Source organism: Silurus meridionalis, chromosome 9 (genome assembly GCF_014805685.1).
Source record: "Silurus meridionalis isolate SWU-2019-XX chromosome 9, ASM1480568v1, whole genome shotgun sequence".
Taxonomy (NCBI): domain Eukaryota; kingdom Metazoa; phylum Chordata; class Actinopteri; order Siluriformes; family Siluridae; genus Silurus; species Silurus meridionalis.
Genome location: NC_060892.1, coordinates 20,973,513 through 20,999,162, shown reverse-complemented (window position 1 = coordinate 20,999,162; position 25,650 = coordinate 20,973,513). Strand labels below are relative to the sequence as shown.

General features: G+C 37.1%; 1 protein-coding gene across 1 annotated transcript in view; it reads left to right on the top strand.

Moving 5' to 3' along the window:
* Nucleotides 1-25,650, top strand: part of LOC124391228 (mucin-5AC-like) — a 76,688-nt gene that overhangs the window by 13,454 nt on the left and 37,584 nt on the right. Inside the window, exons 30-61 of the mRNA XM_046857662.1 lie at nt 91-264; nt 1,117-1,920; nt 2,423-2,578; nt 3,110-3,997; nt 4,430-5,534; nt 5,981-6,187; nt 6,506-6,703; nt 7,022-7,228; nt 8,481-8,674; nt 8,791-9,038; nt 10,208-10,391; nt 10,841-11,021; nt 11,117-11,295; nt 11,381-11,450; nt 11,533-11,663; nt 12,031-12,065; nt 12,198-12,366; nt 12,560-12,658; nt 12,760-12,800; nt 13,474-13,596; nt 13,716-13,811; nt 13,943-14,111; nt 14,242-14,340; nt 14,445-14,485; nt 14,665-14,787; nt 14,995-15,090; nt 15,351-15,519; nt 15,750-15,848; nt 15,944-15,984; nt 16,962-17,084; nt 17,247-17,342; nt 18,167-18,295. Of these exons, the coding sequence (XP_046713618.1) occupies nt 91-264; nt 1,117-1,920; nt 2,423-2,578; nt 3,110-3,997; nt 4,430-5,534; nt 5,981-6,187; nt 6,506-6,703; nt 7,022-7,228; nt 8,481-8,674; nt 8,791-9,038; nt 10,208-10,391; nt 10,841-11,021; nt 11,117-11,295; nt 11,381-11,450; nt 11,533-11,663; nt 12,031-12,065; nt 12,198-12,366; nt 12,560-12,658; nt 12,760-12,800; nt 13,474-13,596; nt 13,716-13,811; nt 13,943-14,111; nt 14,242-14,340; nt 14,445-14,485; nt 14,665-14,787; nt 14,995-15,090; nt 15,351-15,519; nt 15,750-15,848; nt 15,944-15,984; nt 16,962-17,084; nt 17,247-17,342; nt 18,167-18,295 (6,674 nt within the window). The remainder of the gene's footprint in view (nt 1-90; nt 265-1,116; nt 1,921-2,422; nt 2,579-3,109; nt 3,998-4,429; nt 5,535-5,980; nt 6,188-6,505; nt 6,704-7,021; nt 7,229-8,480; nt 8,675-8,790; nt 9,039-10,207; nt 10,392-10,840; nt 11,022-11,116; nt 11,296-11,380; nt 11,451-11,532; nt 11,664-12,030; nt 12,066-12,197; nt 12,367-12,559; nt 12,659-12,759; nt 12,801-13,473; nt 13,597-13,715; nt 13,812-13,942; nt 14,112-14,241; nt 14,341-14,444; nt 14,486-14,664; nt 14,788-14,994; nt 15,091-15,350; nt 15,520-15,749; nt 15,849-15,943; nt 15,985-16,961; nt 17,085-17,246; nt 17,343-18,166; nt 18,296-25,650) is intronic.

Sequence of the window (25,650 nt, the reverse complement as noted above, 5' to 3'; positions counted from 1 at the left end):
AAAGTCAAAAAACCTTTTGTATGAAATATCTCTGATGTACATTTTCACTTAGATTGTTCTTTGAATGCATCAAATGTATTTGTATTTCAGTGTCTACTATGCATTCCAGTACCCCAGTGTCAACACAACCAGCAACGACAACAGGTCCAACATCTACTACATGCCAGCAATCATGTGAATGGTCAAAATGGTTCGACACAACATTCCCCACACCTGGATCAAGTGGAGGTGACTCTGAAACATACAAAAATATTAGGGAGGCTGGTTACAAGATCTGTGAACAACCATCCAAAATAGAATGCCGTGCTGAAAAGTATCCAAATAAAAGCTTAAATGAAGTTAGGCAGAATGTTGAGTGTAATGTTAACATAGGTTTGATATGCAAAAATGAAGAGCAGTCTGGCCCGTTTCCATTATGTTTGAACTACCGGATACGAGTTTACTGCTGTGATACAAGTCACTGCACACCATCAACATCACCACCAATATCAACAACAGCAATTGTAACCACCCAAACAAGACCAACTTGTGAAGTTTGTTCATGGACACCATGGATGAATGTTGATTATCCGGAATATGGACCAAAAGGAGGGGACAATGAAACTATCAAAAATATTATTAAATCAGGTCGCTATAAAGTATGTGAAAAACCAGCTAAAGTTGAGTGTCAAGCAGTAAATTATCCAGGGGTACCATTATCAGAGTTACTCCAAAATGTAACCTGCAATAACCAAGGTCTACTTTGTGAAAATAAATATCAGACTCTAATTTGCCTTGATTATGAGGTTAAAGCAGAATGTTGTGAGCGAACAGAATGTACACAAACAACAACGACAACAACACCAACAACTACACCAACAACAACAACAACAACAATGACCCCCACTACAACATCACCATTAACACCAAAGCGAACAAGTCAAACTCATACCCCAATATCATGCACAGTTGACTGCTCTTGGTCTGACTGGATGGACTTTGGCCCTCCTACAACTGGCCCTAATGGTGGTGAAGTTGTCCCAATAAAAAGGATTAGTGACACTTATCCTATGATCTGCTCCACCCCAACAAAAGTTGATTGCAGAGCAAAACTCTTCCCTGATAAGGCCCTTTCAGAATTAGGGCAGGAATTGACATGTAATGCCCAAGATGGATTAATTTGTCTCAACCAAGATCAAGGTCTTCAGGAGCAGTGTTTTGACTATGAACTCAGAGTGTATTGTTGTGAAATGAAAGGAGTTGGGTGTACAACTACTCACACTCCAATTTCCAGCACAACAATGACAACACCTGAAACAACAACGACTACACCCATTAAAACGCCAACAACTACACCCACAACAACAACAACAACAACTACACCCACAACAACTACTACTACTACAACAACACCAACAACGACTACACCCACAACAACACAAACAATTACACCCACAACAACACCAACAACTACACTCACAACAACACCAACAACTACACCCACAACAACAACTACACCCACAACAACACTAACAACAACAACAACGACCCCCACTACAACATCACCATTAACACCAAAGCCTACAACTCAAACTCATACCACAAAATCATGCACAGTTGACTGCTCTTGGTCTGACTGGATGGACTTTGGCCCTCCTACAACTGGTCCTAATGGTGGAGAAGTTGTCCCAATAAAAAGGATTAGTGACACTTATCCTATGATCTGCTCCACCCCAACAAAAGTTGATTGCAGAGCAAAACTCTTCCCTGATAAGGCCCTTTCAGAATTGGGGCAGGAATTGACATGTAATGCCCAAGATGGATTCATTTGTCTCAACCAAGATCAAAGTCTTCAGGAGCAGTGTTTTGACTATGAACTCAGAGTGTATTGTTGTGAAATGAAAGGAGTTGGGTGTACAACTACTCACACTCCAATTTCCAGCACAACAATGACAACACCTGAAACAACAACGCCTACACCCATGACAACACCAACAACTACACCCACAACAACAACAACAACAACTACACCCACAACAACAACTACTACTACTACAACAACACCAACAACGACTACACCCACAACAACACAAACAATTACACCCACAACAACACCAACAACTACACTCACAACAACACCAACAACTACACCCACAACAACACAAACAACTACACCCACAACAACACTAACAACAACAACGACGACCCCCCACTACAACATCACCATTAACACCAAAGCCTACAACTCAAACTCATACCACAAAATCATGCACAGTTGACTGCTCTTGGTCTGACTGGATGGACTTTGGCCCTCCTACAACTGGTCCTAATGGTGGAGAAGTTGTCCCAATAAAAAGGATTAGTGACACTTATCCTATGATCTGCTCCACCCCAACAAAAGTTGATTGCAGAGCAAAACTCTTCCCTGATAAGGCCCTTTCAGAATTGGGGCAGGAATTGACATGTAATGCCCAAGATGGATTCATTTGTCTCAACCAAGATCAAAGTCTTCAGGAGCAGTGTTTTGACTATGAACTCAGAGTGTATTGTTGTGAAATGAAAGGAGTTGGGTGTACAACTACTCACACTCCAATTTCCAGCACAACAATGACAACACCTGAAACAACAACGCCTACACCCATGACAACACCAACAACTACACCCACAACAACAACAACAACAACAACAACAACTACACCCACAACAACAACTACTACTACTACAACAACAACACCAACAACGACTACACCCACAACAACACAAACAATTACACCCACAACAACACCAACAACTACACTCACAACAACACCAACAACTACACCCACAACAACACAAACAACTACACCCACAACAACAACTACACCCACAACAACACTAACAACAACAACAACGACCCCCACTACAACATCACCATTAACACCAAAGCCTACAACTCAAACTCATACCACAAAATCATGCACAGTTGACTGCTCTTGGTCTGACTGGATGGACTTTGGCCCTCCTACAACTGGTCCTAATGGTGGAGAAGTTGTCCCAATAAAAAGGATTAGTGACACTTATCCTATGATCTGCTCCACCCCAACAAAAGTTGATTGCAGAGCAAAACTCTTCCCTGATAAGGCCCTTTCAGAATTGGGGCAGGAATTGACATGTAATGCCCAAGATGGATTCATTTGTCTCAACCAAGATCAAAGTCTTCAGGAGCAGTGTTTTGACTATGAACTCAGAGTGTATTGTTGTGAAATGAAAGGAGTTGGGTGTACAACTACTCACACTCCAATTTCCAGCACAACAATGACAACACCTGAAACAACAACGACTACACCCATGACAACACCAACAACTACACCCACAACACCAACAACTACACCCACAACAACAACTACTACTACTACTACTACTACTACAACACCAACAACGACTACACCCACAACAACACAAACAATTACACCCACAACAACACCAACAACTACACTCACAACAACACCAACAACTACACCCACAACAACACAAACAACTACACCCACAACAACAACTACACCCACAACAACACTCACAACAACAACAACAACAATGACCCCCACTACAACATCACCATTAACACCAAAGCCTACAAGTCAAACTCATACCCCAATATCATGCACAGTTGACTGCTCTTGGTCTGACTGGATGGACTTTGGCCCTCCTACAACTGGTCCTAATGGTGGTGAAGTTGTCCCAATAAAAAGGATTAGTGACACTTATCCCATGATCTGCTCCACCCCAACAAAAGTTGAATGCAGAGCAAAACTCTTCCCTGATAAGGCCCTTTCAGAATTGGGGCAGGAATTGACATGTAATGCCCAAGATGGATTCATTTGTCTCAACCAAGATCAAGGTCTTCAGGAGCAGTGTTTTGACTATGAACTCAGAGTGTATTGTTGTGAAATGAAAGGAGTTGGGTGTACAACTACTCACACTCCAATTTCCAGCACAACAATGACAACACCTGAAACAACAACGACTACACCCATGACAACACCAACAACTACACCAACAACAACAACAACAACAACAACACCCACAACAACAACTACTACTACTACTACTACAACACCAACAACGACTACACCCACAACAACACAAACAATTACACCCACAACAACACCAACAACTACACTCACAACAACACCAACAACTACACCCACAACAACACTAACAACAACAACAACGACCCCCACTACAACATCACCATTAACACCAAAGCCTACAACTCAAACTCATACCACAAAATCATGCACAGTTGATTGCTCTTGGTCTGACTGGATGGACTTTGGCCCTCCTACAACTGGTCCTAATGGTGGAGAAGTTGTCCCAATAAAAAGGATTAGTGACACTTATCCTATGATCTGCTCCACCCCAACAAAAGTTGAATGCAGAGCAAAACTCTTCCCTGATAAGGCCCTTTCAGAATTGGGGCAGGAATTGACATGTAATGCCCAAGATGGATTAATTTGTCTCAACCAAGATCAAGGTCTTCAGGAGCAGTGCTTTGACTATGAAATCAGAGTGTATTGTTGTGAAATGAAAGGCGTTGGGTGTACTACTACTCACACTCCAATTTTAAGCACAACAATGACAACAACACCTTCAACAACCCCAACAACAACACCCACAACAACACCAACAACAACCCCCACTACAACTTTACCGACAACACAAAAGCCTACAAGTCAAACTCCTACGCCAAAATCATGCACAGTGGACTGCTCTTGGTCTGACTGGATGGACTTTGGCCCTCCTACAACTGGTCCTAATGGTGGTGAAGTTGTTTCAATAAAAAGGATTAGTGAAACTTATCCTATGATCTGCTCCACCCCAACAAAAGTTGAATGCAGAGCAAAACTCTTCCCTGATAAGGCCCTTTCAGGATTGGGGCAGGAATTGACATGTAATTCCCAAGATGGATTAATTTGTCTTAACCAAGATCAAGGTGTTCAGGGGCAGTGCTTTGACTATGAAATCAGAGTGTATTGTTGTGAAATGAAAGGAGTTGGGTGTACTCCCACTACTCCCACTACAACCCCAAAAACACCACCCACAACTACACCCACAACAATGCCCACAACAACATCCAGCACAACAATGACAACAACACCTACAACAACCCCAACAACTACAACTACACCCACAATCACAACAACAACAATGACTCCCATCACAACATCACCATTAACACCAAAGCCTACAAGTCAAACTCATACCCCAATATCATGCACAGTTGACTGCTCTTGGTCTGACTGGATGGACTTTGGCCCTCCTACAACTGGTCCTAATGGTGGTGAAGTTGTCCCAATAAAAAGGATTAGTGACACTTATCCTATGATCTGCTCCACCCCAACAAAAGTTGAATGCAGAGCAAAACTCTTCCCTGATATGGACCTTTCAGAATTGGGACAGGATTTGACATGTAATTCCCAAGATGGATTAATTTGTCTTAACCAAGATCAAGGTGTTCAGGGGCAGTGCTTTGACTATGAAATCAGAGTGTATTGTTGTGAAATGAAAGGAGTTGGGTGTACTCCCACTACTCCCACTACAATCCCAACAACAACACCCACAACTACACCCACAACAACACTAACAACTACAACAACATCAACGACCCCCACTACAACATCACCATTAACACCAAAGCCTACAAGTCAAACTCATACCCCAATATCATGCACAGTTGACTGCTCTTGGTCTGACTGGATGGACTTTGGCCCTCCTACAACTGGTCCTAATGGTGGTGAAGTTGTCCCAATAAAAAGGATTAGTGACACTTATCCTATGATCTGCTTCACCCCAAAAAAAGTTGAATGCAGAGCAAAACTCTTCCCTGATATGGACCTTTCAGAATTGGGACAGGACTTGACATGTAATTCCCAAGATGGATTAATTTGTCTTAACCAAGATCAAGGTCTTCAGGGGCAGTGCTTTGACTATGAAATCAGAGTGTATTGTTGTGAAATGAAAGGAGTTGGGTGTACTCCTACTACTCCCCCTACAACCCCAACATCAATACCCACAAATACACCCACAACAATGCCCACAACAACATCCAGCACAACAATGACAACAACACCTACAACAACCCCAACAACACCACCACCAACTACACCCACAATCACAACAACAACAATTACCCCCACCACAACATCACCATTAACACCAAAGCCTACAAGTCAAACTCATACCCCAATATCATGCACAGTTGACTGCTCTTGGTCTGACTGGATGGACTTTGGCCCTCCTACAACTGGTCCTAATGGTGGTGAAGTTGTCCCAATAAAAAGGATTAGTGACACTTATCCCATGATCTGCTCCACCCCAACAAAAGTTGAATGCAGAGCAAAACTCTTCCCTGATATGGACCTTTCAGAATTGGGACAGGATTTGACATGTAATTCCCAAGATGGATTAATTTGTCTTAACCAAGATCAAGGTGTTCAGGGGCAGTGCTTTGACTATGAAATCAGAGTGTATTGTTGTGAAATGAAAGGAGTTGGGTGTACTCCTACTACTCCCACTACAACCCCAACAACAACACCCACAACTACACCCACAACACCAACACCAACAACTACACCCACACCAACACCCACAACAACACCCACAACTACACCCACAACAACACCAACAACTACAACAACATCAACGACCCCCACTACAACATCACCATTAACACCAAAGCCTACAAGTCAAACTCATACCCCAATATCATGCACAGTTGACTGCTCTTGGTCTGACTGGATGGACTTTGGCCCTCCTTCAACTGGTCCTAATGGTGGTGAAGTTGTCCCAATAAAAAGCATTAGTGACACTTATCCTATGATCTGCTCCACTCCAACAAAAGTTGAATGCAGAGCAAAACTCTTCCCTGATATGGACCTTTCAGAATTGGGACAGGACTTGACATGTAATTCCCAAGATGGATTAATTTGTCTTAACCAAGATCAAGGTCTTCAGGGGCAGTGCTTTGACTATGAAATCAGAGTGTATTGTTGTGAAATGAAAGGAGTTGGGTGTACTCCTACTACTCCCACTACAACTCCAACAACAACACCCACAACTACACCCACAACAATGCCCACAACAACATCCAGCACAACAATGACAACAACACCTACAACCACCCCAACAACACCACCAACCACTACACCCACAATCACAACAACAACAATGACCCCCACCACAACATTACCATTAACACCAAAGCCTACAAGTCAAACTCATACCCCAATATCATGCACAGTTGACTGCTCTTGGTCTGACTGGATGGACTTTGGCCCTCCTACAACTGGTCCTAATGGTGGTGAAGTTGTCCCAATAAAAAGGATTAGTGACACTTATCCCATGATCTGCTCCACCCCAACAAAAGTTGAATGCAGAGCAAAACTCCTTCCTGATATGGACCTTTCAGAATTGGGACAGGATTTGACATGTAATGCCCAAGATGGATTAATTTGTCTTAACCAAGATCAAGGTCTTCAGGAGCAGTGCTTTGACTATGAAATCAGAGTGTATTGTTGTGAAATGAAAGGAGTTGGGTGTAGAACTACTCACACTACAACTACAAGCACAACAACCACAATAATGACATCTTCACCTACAACATTTAGGGTCAAAACTGGATCCACATCAACAGTTGCTTCATCCTCCCAATGTTATTGCTCCGTTAATGGCACTAAAGTATATCCAGGTAACTCATTGCTTCTATTAACTCATTTCTCACATTAATGAATAATTATCATTCTTTCTTTTCCATTTGCTTTAACGTGTAATGGTCAAAATATTTTTATATGCTACATCCAGGATCCCCGATTTACAACGTGACTGATTCTGATGGATGGTGTTATGAAGCCATTTGCAAACAAACAGAGCCAAATAAGTGTGTAGCTCATTTTTATTCGACTAAGTGTGGTGTACATTCAACTTTGCTCCCACCAACCACAAGCCACATGCCCTGTGAAAAGCCACCACTAAAGGTAATGCACTTATGAAAGACTTGATACTCCTATTTTTCTTTGTCAATTCACCCATTTTTTTAATAAAATTTCACAAAGGTATTATTCTCTTAATTCACCTTAAGAAAGCTTCAACTTTACTCTTATCCTCATTTATTTTCTCTATTATTTAGATTTTCGATAACAATTATGATTTTTAATCATGTAAATTCAAGTTTTTCATTTATAATATCAATAATTAAAATCATATATTCATTGTGTAATTACATTAAAAAACGTTACAGTAATTTGTTATAATGCACTTGAGACAAATATGTAGTGATTATACCATTATTTCTTGCTCTTCTTTTTTTTTTTTACATTAACACTTGAGATCTTCATTATTCATAGTAGAAATCTAAAATGGGTTAAAAATCTTTACCTATTTTAGTTCAAATTTATTCCTTCTCTTTGGATTGACAATGGATTCAGAAAAAAATTTTGACTTCTAATTCACTTATGCACATCAAGTTTAAGAGTCATGTATTTTCAGCATGGACAGACTATACCAGATGGAAAATGTTCCAATATTACATGCAACAATGGAATAATCATTCATGAGCATATGAAATGTGAGGATGCACCTCTGCCTGTATGTGTGAACAACCACTTGCCCAAGAAAGTCACTGATGAGTCTGGCTGTTGTTCCAAATATGAGTGCCAATGTAAGTAATGTGCCCTGTAAATTCTATTTAAGTGATTGTATATTGTAATTATTGACCAACAGCATTTAAAAAAACACAGCTGTATTCATTATTGTATGTTTATGTACCTCTTTCAGGTATATGCAGTGGCTTTGGAGATCCACATTACATCACTTTTGATGGAACATACTACCCATTTCAAGGAAACTGCTCCTATGTCCTTGTCAAAGAGATACATCCAAAATACAACTTTAGTGTCATTATTGACAATGTCTACTGTGCCTCTGAAGACGGTCTGTCCTGTCCTAAATCATTGACTGTGCACTATAAATCCTTTGAGATTTTTATGACACAGGAGATTTCTAAAGGAATTGTCACAAATGTGGTAAATAATTGAATTATTTTTTATATTAGTTTGGTAACATAGTGATTGAATAAACAAATCTGTAATATTGCATCTATAAATACAGTGGAACCCGGTTATCTCGCCCTCGGTTAACTCGACAACCCTATTAAGTCGACGTTTTTGAAGTGGAACCAGCAAATTCTCGCTTTTTCTAAGCATTTTTTATCGGTTATGTCGACTTTTTTATGTCGCCGAACCCTAATATCTCGAGCACAAGAGGGGAAAAATTTGCCATTTAACGTCCGTTATCTCGGTGCAGCCGCAGAAGAACTCGCGGTAGTGGCGGAAAAATCAAGGCTTACAGATGCTACAGGTGTTGTATTGTATACTGGTGAATCTCTGCTGTTAGTTAGTGCTAGTGTTCGTAGTGTTAGTAGGGGCGCGGCGCGGCACGGCGCGGCTTTGGAAAGAAAAGCGCAGCCGTTGAGAGAGTGCCGGTGGGAAGGCACGTACCGGGATACGCATGCGCGATAACAACGACCGCCGTGAACCAACATATACCAACAATAACGGACAGTGAGAGTGTGGAAGTTTAAATAGGAGCTGGTGATGATGCTAAACGAGCACCATATTGCGCGATATTGCCGAGAGCTTCAGAGAAAGCGGCCGAGAAAGCACCTGACACGCTGAAGGGGGCCGAAGGGGGCGTGGCAGGTGGATTCCTGACAGATAAACATGTACTGTATGTATTTTTATAGCATGCCTTCTTCAAACAAATCGCGGCAATGCTGTTGTGTAAAAAACCCCTTCAAAAACACGTGCATGCACATTCTCATTTATTAACGCACATACATAAAGGAATTTCAAGCACGTTAATATATTGCCACCATTTTGATTTTCGTTTATCTCGATCATCGGTTACCTCGATGCTTTTGGGCGACCCTCTAGGACATCGACATAACCGGGTTCCACTGTATAACATATTTTAGATTAAAAGTATACTCAGAAATTGCAGAATAAAATAAAACAACCAGTGTTATAGTTTTATAAACTCAACATTTTTAACAGTATTTTCCTAGTATTATTTCCTTTAGTAGCTTTGTTTGCCTTTATATGTGTCAAGCTTTGGACCTCAACACTAATCAAACAAACAAACAAATAAATAAAAACAGCACACAAAACAAATGATTATGTTGAATGTTTAACAGATTATTGTCAACAACAAGCGGGTTACACTCCCATATGAGAACGAGGACTTCCGAATTACAGACAATGGTATTGAATCACTCGTGGTGATACCAGCAATTGATGCACAGGTTACCTTCACTGGCATGATGTTTTTCATCAACCTCCCATGGCAAAAGTTCCATGGAAACACTGAAGGACAGTGTGGTAAGTTCCAGTCGCTAAAAAAGTGCATAAAGGTTAAACTTGCCAATTAGTTGTCTCTGATCTTTTGTTTTAGCCCAGAATAGACATTGAAACATTCTGCGTACAGTTAATGATTTTTGTAATAATAATAATACAATTTTCAAGTCTGTATCTTTTAAAATCGTTAACGTAGGTCATGTAATCGGATGGATGGATGGATGGATGGATGGATGGATGGATGGATGGATGGATGGATAGATAGATAGATAGATAGATAGATAGATAGATAGATAGATAGATAGATAGATAGATAGATAGATAGATAGATAGATAGATAGATTCAACATATAATGACAAAAAAGATAATTATACTTTTGTTAGAAATTATAAATAAACTGAGAAGGTGAGATGCTGTAGTGAACTGATGAAGCGATTCGTTCTTTAAAAAGCTGCCATTCATACACTTTAAGGTACATGTGATAATAACCGCAAGGATGATTGTCGGCTACCAAATGGCACAGTTGTTTCCTCCTGTGAGAAAATGGCCCCATATTGGAATGTCAGTAAGAATGATAAATTCTGTCCAAAGCCACACCCAATGCCAACACCAGTTCCATGCACCAATGCTCCAATCTGTCAGAATATTAGCAAGTAAGTATATTTATCTCCTTTTTAACACATTTGATCTAACTACTAATGACACGATGGTCTGGCATGCTTAATTCTGATCTGGATTTTTTTTAAAGTATCTTTAAGGATTGCCTTGAGTTTGTCCCACACCAGTATTATGAGGAGGCCTGCAAGTATGATGTGTGCTACATGAACAATCAGGACATCGGTTGTTCCAGTTTGCAGATTTATGCTGAACAGTGTGCTCTGGCAGGAATCTGCATCGACTGGAGGCCAGCCACGAATGGAGTGTGTGGTAAGTGGCATTCAATTGAAAAGCAACGAATAACATGCATTGTCTGCTCATAGCAATTACAAACCTTTGTGTCCTGTGTATGAAGATTTCAAGTGTGAAGATCCCAAAGTGTACAAAGCTTGTGGACCTCAGATTCCAGAAACGTGTGACTTGAAGTAAAGTGCTGTCTGACACACAGTAATTATTTAATTATTACAAATGTGTATTACATTGACATTTTATTGCTTGCTTTTCTAGATTTAACCTCAAATTTATAAATGCACCCAGTGCATTTAAAGCTTTGGAAAGTATGCTATGGGAAGGCTGCTACTGTCCTGAAGGCATGATACAGTTGAGTCCAGACTTAAACTTGTGTGTTAATTCTTGTGGTAAGTCTTCAATTTTATTGCAAAACTTAAAACTTATAGGCAGTGATAAAGATTCAAGATTAAGCTAATCTATTCCTATTCTATTGCCATCAAAGTCAAATACCATATACCAAATATCATAATAAAAACACTAATAGAGGAAAGATCTTGTGGTAGAATGACATTTTATTCATTTAGCACAGTTCCAGTTAGTCTATGCCAATGAAGAGGTTGTTGTGTTCAATTTCATGAGGGCTCCATACCTTTCTGTGATACATTTAGTTTCTCATCTATCTTTAGGTCGACTGTGTTCTTGTTTAAATAAATAGTTTGGCTTAGATATTAATTGTTTTTTTTTAATCTATATTTTTATCTATCTAATAATCAGACTACTGCGTCGCACATGATGGACATTTGCTAAAGGTACCAGAAATCAGATTCAAATGTTTTACTTTTACTTAAATTTCATTTCATATCAAAACCTCCATAATTCCCTTCACCCTTAATATGAACAAGAACAAGAAATTAACATACACATCAATGATTTCCTTCAAGGTTAACGAGACTGAGGTCTTCGATTGTACGAGCTGCACATGTGAGGCACCAAGTCTGACAGTGAACTGCATGCCTCTGCCATGTCCTACACCAACTACTGTTAACTGTAATGAGCCTGGACAGAAAAGAATCACACAGATTGTGGATTGCTGCAAAAATGACAGCTGTGGTAAGCCTGCATATTTTAATGACTTATTTCAAAAAAACGTTTTGGGACTTTTAGGATTGTTTTAGAAAGATTGTGTAATACAGAAATAACAAACCTCTCAGGTTTGCTGTCCAGAAAATTAAAAAGATTATAGGTCAATTATGATAGTGAACACATCTTTTATGCTCTTGCATTACATTTTAATTGTCCACAGTGTGTGATGTCAGTACCTGTCCCAATGAGCCGAAAGCTTGCCAACTCGGATTCATTCCAAAAGTTGAAACAAAGGTGTGCTGCCCAGTTTACACCTGTGGTGAGTGCAAAACTTCAAAAACTTTTTCTTTCCAAAGAAATGTTTCATAGCATAAGAAAGGATGCATTGAAATGTTGTTTTTATTTACTTACTTTGAATAGTGCCTGACTCGGTCTGCGTGTTCAATGACACGGTATATAAGGTAAGAACTCTGAGAACATTACTGAGAAATTAAATAATATGCATATAATTTAGAACATGACATGATATGAAATAAAACATTTGATTAACTATACCCCAAATTATAGTAAAATAGCACCACATATTACCCGTCTTGCAAGAGTGTTTAGAAATGATTCTAAAGAACATTAGATTAATAGTGCATTAGTATTCACTCCATGGTTTTGAAACACCTAAATTAGTTTTGGTGAAACCAGTTGCCATCCACAAGACCTCTAAATGGAGTCTGTACAGTATGTACAGGTATCTGTAGACCTGTTTGCAATTAAAAATGCCACATGATATCTACATAAAATACACTTTTTTCCCTTGGAAGGCTTTTTTAGAGAACATGCAGAGAACAATGGCTATGACTGGATGACATTTCCAAACTGTGATTGTGCCATATTCCTCAATTTGTTAAGAAAAAAAATGGCTTAAGATTGGTGTTTTAAAAACCAAGTTCCAAGTTATAGCATTTCAAAATTATGGAAATATTTAATGGGGTGAATAATTATGCAAGGCACTGCATCTCATTCATCTTTCAGATATATCTGTAGTGGCACTTAAATGATTGATTCCTCATCCCTTCCAGTGTTACCTTGAGCATGGGCTTTTAGTCATTCAGATTTCCCTTTCCCTTTCTCTTGTTGCAGCCTGGTGTAACTGTTCCTATGGATAAATGTGAGACCTGTGTATGTACAAATGAAGTGGATTCCCAAACTAAGCTCAAGAAAATCTCATGTACTCCTCTTACATGTCAGACACAATGTCCATTGGTGAGTATACCAAAATATACCTTTAAACCGTGATTTCTTTTTTCTCATTTGCACTGATCACTGTGTATGGTAAGTGTGTAAAAGATTATGTACTAATGTATGGTATTGCAATTATACAGGGATATGAGTATGAGCTTGTTCCACACAAGTGCTGTGGAAAATGTGTGCAGATTAACTGTGTGGTTAAATCTGGAGATACAGTTAAAATTATTAAGGTGAGATTATAAAGTATACAAAAAAGTAAAACAAACAAACAAACAAATAAATAAATGCACACTCTGGAACATATGTGATTTTGAATATACATTACTGAAAAATAACATAAACTGCAATGGTTTATTTGAAGGTAAATGAGACCGTGGTCTCGAATTGTATGAGCTGCACCTGTGAGGCGACGAGTCTGACTATGAACTGCATGCCTCTGCCATGTCCTACACAAAAGCCTGTTAGCTGTGATGAACCTGGACATATGATAATCTCACAGACTGTGGATTGCTGCCAGTATGACCACTGTGGTGAGTTTACACACTTGAATCACTGATGGTGCATGTTATTAAAATATCGACTAAAAAAGCTATTAAATCAACCTGCTATTATACACCTGTATACACTAATGTGACTGTATTATATTCCGTTCTTCCACAGTGTGTAATGTCAGTCTTTGTCCCACTGAGAAGCATACTTGCTCCCTTGGATTCACTCCACAAGCTGAAACAAAGCACTGTTGTCCAGTTTACACCTGTAGTGAGTGTGGATAGTTTCCAATGCTTTTTTTCTCTTGTGTACATGTTCACTATAGTAATATGTATAATACAGAAATAAAACATTAAAATCTGTTCTTTACACAGAGCCTGAACCTGTCTGTGTATTCAATGATACAATACATAAGGTAAGGATGCTGAGAGTCTCTTTAAAGGGCAAAATTCTCAATAAATACTACAGTGTTACATCTATAGACATCTTCTACAGAATATCTTTGTGACACAGTAACAACTTGCCCAGTACTGGGTCTCTGTCCAGTGGTTGGGGATCTCTGTCTTAAGTTATGAAACGTTTGTCTTATTTCAGCCTGGTGCAGTTGTTTCTAAGGACACATGTAACGAATGTGTATGCTCAAATGAAGTGGATTCCCAAACTAAATTGCACAAAATCACATGCACTCCTCTTCCATGTAACATCCAATGTCCTTTGGTGAGTATACTGAAATGTTACATCATGTCTAGTGGTCACAATGCTGGGTGTATTAAATATCACCGTATGCTGTATAAGATTATACAATCTTACTGGAATGCTATCAATATAGTATTAAATGAAACACACTAAAATCTTTTTACTAAATCTATATCAATAAACAAAAAAACTATCTATAAACTAAAGTATGTTAATTAAATTATTTAGGGAACTGAGTACCAGATTCTGCCAGAAGAGTGCTGTGGACAGTGTGTGCCAGTGGGCTGTGTGATTATCTCCGGAGGTTCCATTAAAATTATCAAGGTGAGGTTTTTGAGCATTTGAACCCAGACTTGCTATGTTTAAGACAAATTTTTGAAAGTTTAGGGCAAATATGATTTGAAATGCATATCTACTATCTTTATCTGTGTACTGTATTGTGTTTTTTTAGAGCATGAGTGTTCCCATATTTTTCCGTATTTGTATTGAGTTATATCTCATTTACAGTCTGCATGTGTTTTTATTATTGACATTATTTACTGTATACCAAAAATAAACTTAACATTGTATTGATTTCTTTTAAGATCAATGAGACCCAGGTAATGAATTGTATGAGCTGCACCTGTGAGGCGCCGAGTCTGACAGTGAACTGCATGCCTGCGCCATGTCCTACACAAGTGCCTCCTAAATGTGACGCACCCGGGCAGATGATAATCTCACAGACTATAGATTGCTGCCAACGGCCCCGCTGTGGTAAGTTTCTACACTTTAATAACTTTGTACATGTCTTATCAAAAATTACTACTGAAAAAAAAAACAAGTTTAAAATATTGAATTAAAGACTGTTTGAGTAGTTGTGTAGTGAAAAACATTCAAAAAGTCTCCATGGGGTAATCAGTGATATTTAAAAAAAAAAAGCTTGAACGCCTACCTGTTACAATCCACATCAATCTTGTGACTGTATTGTATTTTTTTTTCCACAGTGTGTAATGGCCTTCTATGTCCCAAGGAGACGCAATCTTGTCCTCTCGGATTCACACTAAATGTTGCAATAGGCGTTTGCTGTCCAATTTACACTTGTGGTGGGTGCAGAGAAGCATAAATATTTATTCTCATAAAAATGTTTTATATTGTAAGAAAAAAAACAATGAAATGTCTGTTTTTTTCTTTTCCACAGTACCTGAACCTGTCTGTGTGTTTAATGACACAGTATATAAGGTAAGATTATGGCCAAGGTATGTTGTGTAATTGTGTGTATATGACATTGACAGAAAGATTAAGCACAAACATTTTATGAAAGGCCCTGGTTTAGATTGAAGGTAAACAAGTATTTGAGCACTTTTGTTTTTATTATTTAACACACCCAGCACAGTAAATTTGCACACATTATGTCTTTTAACTTTGTTTTTATAAAAATGGTTTAAAAAGTATACATTTATAAACATAAAATAATAAAAAAGGAAAGAAAGAAGCCAGTAGTACACATGAAAAAAGCTGTAGGACAACCTTAAAAACAGCATGAACAATACCAGTTACATAAAGAAATCCTCTTGGAGCAGTACAGTCTGGTCAGATGAAACAAAGTTGAACTCTTCTGCCCATGAACATTACGCCCAAAGTAAAACACCATAGTGGGGATCATTATATGAGGCTGTTTCTCCACAGATGTTACTGAGGTATTTATTTTTATTTATTCACACCAATGAAGAAACTGAATATGTAGGAAGAGGGATGTTTCAAAAAGACATCAACCCCCAAACAAACAGGTACAATAGCTCAAGAAAGCCTTACATGGGTCTAGCCAAACTTTTGATTGTACCCTTTATGAAATGGACAAGTATGGACAAGTAAACATGAAAATTGTTAAAATTTATGAATCCATCAGTGGGGCCGTCATAACCTTGGGGAACTAAAGCTGTAGCTGTAATTTGAAAAGCTGTGGAGCAAATATTTGCGCAAAAAATCTGTGGTCACGTAAACTCAAAGCAGATATAGGACCTGAAGGTATATCAATATATCACAAAAGCAAAGGTGCCCAAATATGTATTTACTTGCTGTGTAATACTGTATTCTTTTTCCTGTTATTATATTAGTCCCAGTTATGAGTTTCATGACTTCTTGTGGATCTAATAAAGAGTTTATAAATGTACTATATCTGTTTAAATCTTCATTAAATGTTTTCTGTCTTCCTACAGCCTGGTGTAGCTGTTCCTAAGGAAAAATGTGAGACTTGTGTATGTACAGATGAAGTAGATCCACAAACAAATCTTCACAAAATCTCATGCTCTCCTCTACCTTGTCAGAAACAATGTCCTTTGGTGAGTACTGAAAATCACCTTGTGACTATGTTTCACCATGTCCAGTAGTGGTAATAAAGTCCGTTGTAAACGTCACTGTATATGATATTTTACAGTTATGTAAGCATATTGAAATTTAGAAACTATTAAAATACACTAAAGTATTCAAATGCAATTATTTAGGGATATGAGTACCAGCTGGTTCCAGGACATTGCTGTGGAGAATGTGTTCAGATAAGTTGTGTGGTTACGTCTGGAGATACACCTCAAATTATCAAGGTGAGCTTGTAATGTAATCTCTAATCCTTAATCTGTTTGAATGTCAGAGTGCGTGTTCTTTACTTCTGTAAAATAGATCAAGTCAGTAGCTCTAAAAATTAGTGACTAGAATCCTTTAACCTCAAATATACAATTCAGTCTCAATTCAACAGCTTTAGACTGTTGATGGTCAGTAATGTCAAATCATTTATAAGTTAAGTTCATTCATGGCCTGGTGTAAATATAGGGTAAATTGCCACAATGCTAGGATAAAATGAAATTAAATATGTACAGTTCCATTGTTACACTAATTAACACTGTTTAAAAATTATTTAGGCACTATGTGCATTTTGCAACATTGCACAACTGTCACATTAACACTGGACTGGCACACATTAGTGTCACTTTAATATAAGCACATGAACACTTTAGAAACAATAACAATGGGACACTACCTTTTTTGTCTTATTTTGTATATATATTTTATACTATTTTATAGTATATATATATATATATATATATATATATATATATATATATATATATATATATATATATATGTGTGTGTGTGTGTGTGTGTGTGTGTGTGTTTTAATACCTCTATTTTATACTTTATACTTTTATTATTATACTTATATACTTTTATTTCTTTTATATTTTATATTCTATTTCTATTTACATGTTGGACAGTCGTAATAAGCATTTCGCTACATGTCGTAATTTGTATGAATGTGTATGTGACGAATAAAATGTTTTGATTTGATTATGCCTGGATAGAATTACAAGAGAAAAGGAAGCTGCCACCTGGGTGTTTATTTTCAGTAAATCTTTTTCTGTTTCATTAGCCTGGTGATACCTGGACTCCACCTAATGACAAGTGTGTGACTTACAACTGTGTGAAAAATGGGACACAGTACATGCCTGTAAAGACCCAGAATGTTTGTCCACCATTCTCTGAGAATGACTGCATTCCTGTGAGTTGCCACAAGCCATAATGAGCAATTGCATAGCAAATAACCCTGGTAATGTCGTAAATAGGAAAATCGTGAAGACTGTATATCAAGGACTGTTAAAGCTTAGGGACATTAATTGCAGCTTCATTCAGTACATATAAAGCATTGTTTCTTACAAGAACATTCTAGTAGATCAGGTTAGATATGTTGCTTATATGATGTCACTTTAGAATGATGTTGTTAATGTTGATGGCGTTGTTTGTCTTTGGATTTCTTTATGCAGGGAACAACTGTCACTGTTGATTGCTGTCCTAAATGTAAGTGAATCATTATTTACATGTATTTAATTACATTTGTTATCCAAAAGATTTTACAGGCTGATAAGTAAGCAATTGAGCAAACCCAAGCTGTGAATGCAAATAAAAATAACCTAAATGTTTGTTTTGGGGGGGTTTTCTAGGCACACTGAAGAATAGTGCATGCAACCGTACCAGGAACTCCACTTACCTAGAGAGCAATGGCTGCAGGACTGCAAAACCAGTGGAGTTGACAGCTTGTAAAGGCTCCTGTGTCACATCTTCCCTGTAAGCTTCAGTTTTCTACTTGTATTATGTTTTACATCAGTGGAGATGATGGTTTCCTAGTACCTCAAAATTAAGTGATTCACTTTCTTGATTTACCCCTCAGCTACTCAATGGCTGCCAACACGTTTGAGCATTCGTGCTCCTGCTGTCAGGAAGTGTCTACCAGCAAGAAGGAAGCAGAATTCCTCTGCCCAGACGGAACAAAAGTCACCCACACATATGTCTACGTGGAGAAGTGTGGCTGTTATGAGAGAGAGTGCACACTGAAGGAGATTCCTGCTGAGAAGCAGCGGCGTAGACGTCGGTGATCCAACACAGAAACGCCTTAATTTCTCTAATCAATGTTAATCTATTTATGACTCTATTTACACGAATCAACTGAAGAATTGTGAGGACTAAAGAAGTCTGAAGTCTTATTTTTTTCTGTAATTCCTTACTGATGCTTAAAACTAATGCTAATAAACATCAGCAATCATCACTGTTTCTTGCATCTTCTTTGGGTGAAAATTCATGTTTTTAAAATTAAATTTTGTGTGAATTTTTTAATTATATTGACAGACCAAAAGCTTTTTTTAACATTACATTTTTATTATATGACATCAGCTTTAACAAGATGTTTGTCAGGTGACCATTTGTGGTGATACTGACAGTGATACCCATGTATCAAACGTACACATGCAATCAAATAAAAAATTTCTGCTGTAAAAAAAAAAAGGAAAGAAAAATAGCTTCAGCTTTGTTTTAGTTTCTATGACATGGGGAATTGATTAACATGGCGTAATCATGTTCTGTTATACACTCAACCCGCAAGTCAGAGCATCTTCAAGTAGAAAATCACTTACCAATGTGATTAATTCTGGGATTTATTCTAACTTCTTTTACCACAGTACATTTTTCTTCATAGTGGTGGACAGTAACAACTTCATTTATTGCTGTACTTAAGTAGTATCTGTATCTTACTGAAGTATTTCCATTTGGGAAAACTTTACTTTAACTTCCACTACACATTAAAAGTCAAATATCTTTTTTACTTACTCAGGTTTTTACTCAACTACATTTTGTGAAATCAATCGCATTACAGAGGAACAAATGAAGTAGTCGAAATGAAGGTTTTGTGTTTATGAAATATTAATAGATATCAATCAGTGTTTTTTGACTCATTAATATCATTCTATTAATAGTTTAGTGTGCTAAGAGTCACATAAGAGTCTTTTCACATGCTGTAAATTGAGTTGATTTAAGCAAGAGTCTTGTGACTTTTGATAGACGGGTATCTGCAAGAGTGAAAGAGAAAGCTTATAGGTCTGTGGTGAGACCTGTGATGTATGGTTTAGAGACAGTGGCATTGAGTAAAAGACAGGAGGTGGAGCTGGAGGTAGCAGAGCTGAAGATGTTGAGGTTTTTATGGGGAGTGATGAGGATGGACAGGATTTGAAATGAGTTTATTAGAGGGACAGCGCATGTAGGTCGTTTTGGAGACAAGGTGATGTAGGCGAGATTGAGATGGTTTGGACATGTGCAGAGGAGGGACAGGGGGTATATCGGTAGGAGAATGCTGAGGATGGAGCCGACAGGAAGGAGAAAAAGAGAAAGGCCAAGGAGGCGGTTTATGGATGTGGTAAAGGAAGACATGCAGGTACTTGGTTTGAAAGAGGCAGATGTAGAGGACTGTGGGGTATGGAGACAGATGATGCGCTGTGGCGACCCCTAATGGGAGAAGCTGAAAGAAGAAGAAGAAGGAGCAAGAGTCTTGTAACAAAAATGATAATAACACATTATAGTCATAATAAATAATACATTGGATACATTTGAAGGTACTTTGGTACTTTTTCTCAAGTGAATGTTTACACCTTTACTTTTACTGGAGTTATATTTGACCTAGTCTATTAATTTGTCCACCACTAGTGCATTTCAGAAGTGGCATGACAATATAAAGATTTCATACAAATTCATGCATTTTTTTTTCCCACACCTGCCTGAGCATCACACACATTTTAAATTATGACAAAATGTATTGATTAATGTGACAATTACTAATAGGACTATTCATACAGAAATTACTGTGTATACTATACTTCCATAAATGTTAATTGAAATGACAGTTACAATATTCTGCCCTTTTCAAGAGTCTTTAATCACTCTTGAAAAGGGCAGAATATTGTAACTGTCAATTTAAAAGTGTCTGGATGACATCAGTATGATTTACATGCAAAGTAATGTAAAGGTGATGTATGCTCTAAAAATGCTAGACAGAACTAACATCATGGTCTTTACAATTGTCTTAGACTGAGTTCAAAGGCTTTAGTTCTAAGATGGCTGACAGTAGCAAAGTATACGAATGCATGGCAGTTTTACCAGATAAAAGGCTTGAATCCCTGGACCAAAATACATTTAGGTGTGACCAAAGCCTACCTCTGCTCTTAGGACAAGGAACCATTAGCCTAGAAGTGTTGTCCATGAGATGCTGTTTGTAAAATCTGCTAAAAATTTGTTTAGAAGTGTTGTCCATAAGGTGCTGCTTTAATTGATGCGAAAGGGAAAAAAAAAGACACATTGTCTTCATGACCACATGTATAACATGATCATCTGTGTTCACAGAAAAACAAATACCTTGGCAGAGCTGGTAGAAACACTTCTGTCCTATGCTAATTTATCTGCCACTTGGACACAACAGTTTGATCGCAATTTAGACGTATAACATTTTTTAACAGACTTCAGAAATTACTCCTGAAAAACCTGGCTGCAATATTGTTGAGATGGATTTTCCACCAAATTGCTTTAATACATATAACATATCTGCATGTTGGAGGGAATGTACTGTAAATGTAATGATACATGTGCCATGAATAGTCTGTTAGACACTTTGGCAGTGCAGACTTAAAATCTTATTTAAAGTCATAAGCTACAAACATGGCATGATTATTTAATCTGTAGCAAGATAAGTACCTGATAGGGTCTTTTAATGACTTGATTTGATGTCACAATAACAGTTTGGTTTGATAATAACATTTACTGTTGTTACAGCATGTTGTTACTGAATATAGGTGAATGATGAAATATATTACATACAATATATGAATTAAAAAACTGTCTAGAAGAGAGGAGATTCAGAAACATCAAAAATAAGGGTTTGCAAAACCATTTTTAAGGCTCTGGGCCTCTAGCAAATCACCCTGAGAGCAATTATCTCCGAATAAAAAACCTAGAGATGTGGTGAATCTTCCCAAAAGTGGCTTCTATACTAAAACTCCGTCAAGAGAGAATAGATAACTAAACACAAAAGAAACAAGATTAACATTTAACAAAATCCAGTCCCCACTTTTTATTTAAATACGGTTCATGATTTCATTATTAGAAAGAGCATGTGAAAGGTGTAATTTGAAAACCCGTGCTAATCTATATCTATATCTATCTATCTATCTATCTATCTATATATATATATATATATATATATATATATATATATATATATTTTTTTAAACATTTCTCCTATTTAAAGAACAAAAAAAATGCTGTGGTACATTTTGTATGAGGTTCTGAAACTATTTAGCATGATGAATATGCTAAAAATAGAGGATGTAAGTGGAGGGTGGCAAAATATCATATACAAACATTTATTATTGACAAAGTTTGTCTAATAAATCTCTCATGACCAACCTTTAAGGACTTAATTATATTTTAATTACAGTCCTACAGTAAATGTCAGTCCACTTATTTTCAAAAGTAAAGAACTGATTGGTCTTTACTAAATGACATATGATGTTTGAAAGAAAAAAAAAAAGCCAAGTGTCATGATAGAATTCAAGCATGAGACAAATTGGCCGTGTGTAGACTGGTGTCCTCCCACTGTCCTATCCTTCTGTACATATTTATTCATCGTACAATGGTTCAAAAGTAACCTTTACATGAAAGTGATTCTTGCTCTGTCGCTCTCTTACCCAGGTTACTGTATGAGCACATGTCAGCTCAAAGCATCAATCATCCACTTCTCTGTTTGAATTTGCTTTCAGTCCCTAGATCCTGAAATGAGCCTATTCCACTAGGATATTTGGCTTCATCTATTTACTTAGTCACCATGAAATAATAGTTTTGTTTAAGAGTAGGTCCACCAAAAGTAAAATCTGACAGGGCAGAGCAACTAAACACACACATTCTGGAAAATCTGCCTGGAAAAATATTCTAATGACATTCTATTGGCCTCTGATCAGGGTTTTATCTCTTTACCTGAACTTAGTGCAGCTTTTGATATTATTGATCATACTACACTACTTGCTATACTTGAAAATGTTGGAATAAAGGGAACAGCTCTCTCCTGGCTTAGGTCTTACTTGACCGATCACAATTGTGTTTTCTATAACTTCTGACAAATTTAAGGTTGGAGGAACTGTTTAAAGGTTTACAGTACATGCCACATCAACAATTTCAATATCTTTGGCTTTTTCTCCTCAGGTCTTTTTTTAAGCAAATTTTCTGACATGACATGAACAACAAGAGCATGTCACATCTCAGCTGCACCTTTATATTATAAAAATTATTTTTGATTATTCCACCTTAATAAAACCTTTTCTTTGCTTGCATAGTGATTATACAAATATTTCTTCATGAACTAAGATTTGAATATGAAACACAAACAGATGTTAATTGTTTTTTTGATGGGAAATTAATTGTTTTAAAGTAATTTTGTACTGATTCTCTGTTCAGTTGACAGTGTCGATACAAAAAAAAAGAAAAACCATCAAGAATGCATTCTTTTGGAGCCTATGTTGTAATTTTCCCATATTGTACAATGTGGTATGTAATATTGTGAAAATTGTCACTGTTTTTTGAGAAAACCCAAATTTTTAACCTTTCACTGCACATTGAAAAGTGTTCTGAAAATGTACAAATATTACAAATATTGTTAAAAAAGTTGATTTTTGAATTTTTATCAATTACTGCTTGTTTCCACATATTTGGCCTTTCAGCTGTGATGTAAAAATAAACAATAGACACCCCATTTCACTCCACAAAGCCAGTACAGTTCTTCAGAACTCCCATTTGCTCATACTGAGCTTTAAAAACAAAATATATATGTATATACAGCATCTTTTTTAAAGAGTTACGGAATTTTAATGCTGTGTATAATCCTTTGACCTTTTTTAAATAATGTTTAGTGGTCATTTTTTGTATCCCTCATTGAAACTGCATTAATGCACATAAAATGAAAAAACACAATTTAGGATTCTGTAGCTGCAATAATTCCATCTGTTGGTGAAAATAAATAGATACAATTATAAAGATATTTTGAATAAGCTGAGTAAAATTTCCTAATAGAACTGCGATTTATTTACTTAGCATTTTCTATTTCTGATTGTTTTTTTACTTAAAGGCAATGCTTGTATTGAGGCAAAATTAAAATCTCATTTACCTCTAGTCATTAAAAACCTGGCAACCTTGGAACTAAAATTGACTGGCAAAAAAATCAAAACCTGCATAACCTGACTTGAATGCAAGACACTTTCCTTGCATAAATATTGATCTAACATTAGAACGTAAGTTGCTGATTTACATCAGCAACTCTGATTCTGACGCATTTTACACAAGCATAGAACGTCATTGAATTGTGTAAACCTAAAGGTCTAAAATGCCAGCTTGGGCAAAAGAAAGTACCAGATTTGAATAATGCTTTAAACTTGGTTTGCTAAGAAATTGGTAGATAAGTTGGTAAGGGCTTCAAAGGCCTCAAGCACACAAGCCAGTTTAGACTTTCCAAGCGCTAACCTGCTATTTATTTAATAATGGTTACAGCAGAAAACTTCTGTAGCTTCTGGTGGATTTGAATAAATCCAAGGGGTTTGCACTAGAACATTGACATGGACATGCACAATCCAACACTTTATCTGGACAAATTTTCCAGATTAAGTGTTTCCCAGGTTATTAAAAAGGTATGGTCAGATTTAGACATGCTTTGACAACGAGTGTTTAAGCATACATATAAAATGTTTCAAAACCAAGTTTTGTTCAGTAAATAAGGGCCATCATGTAAACAGCAGTTCAAAAAGACAGAGTAGCTGTCTATAAGTAAGTGAAAATTTAATTCAAAAAATTTAAGTAATTTATGTTAAAATTCATGAAATCTGTTCATATTAAATTCACATTTTACTTGTCACATACAGGTGACATAAAATATAATAATAATAAAAAACAAAAAGAGTAAAAAAAAATCAATAGGAAAAAATAGCATAGAAAAATCAAATAGAGATATAATAGATAAAAATATAGATAAAAATAGCATAGAGAAATAAAATAGGATTAACAATATAATAAAATAGAATATTGTTGCAAAAATAAAATCAAAGTTATGGTAAAAAACAGAGATGGAATAATAAAACAAGAAATAAAATAATTACCGTATTTTTCGGACTATAAGACGCTACTTTTTTCCCCATGTTTTGAACACCGCGGCTTAAACAACGAAGCGGCTTATTTATGGATTTTTTCTGGGTTTTTCCCGGTTTCACAAACTTCAAGCCAAAAAAACTGAGCGACATTACATTAGACCAATAAAATTTCCAATTGGAAACGAAAAACGCACCTCGCCTGTGTTCTGAGCTGCATGGCATCGGGAGAAAAACTTCCACCGGTGGCGCACGACAATGACAAAAGATAAACTCTTGAAGGAAATACAGTGGTACCTTGACCTACGAGTTTAATTTGTTCCGTGGACGAGCTCGTATCTCAATTTGCTCACACATCAAATCAGTTTTCCATATTGAAAATACTTAAAATGGCATTAATCCACTTTTTCCTCAT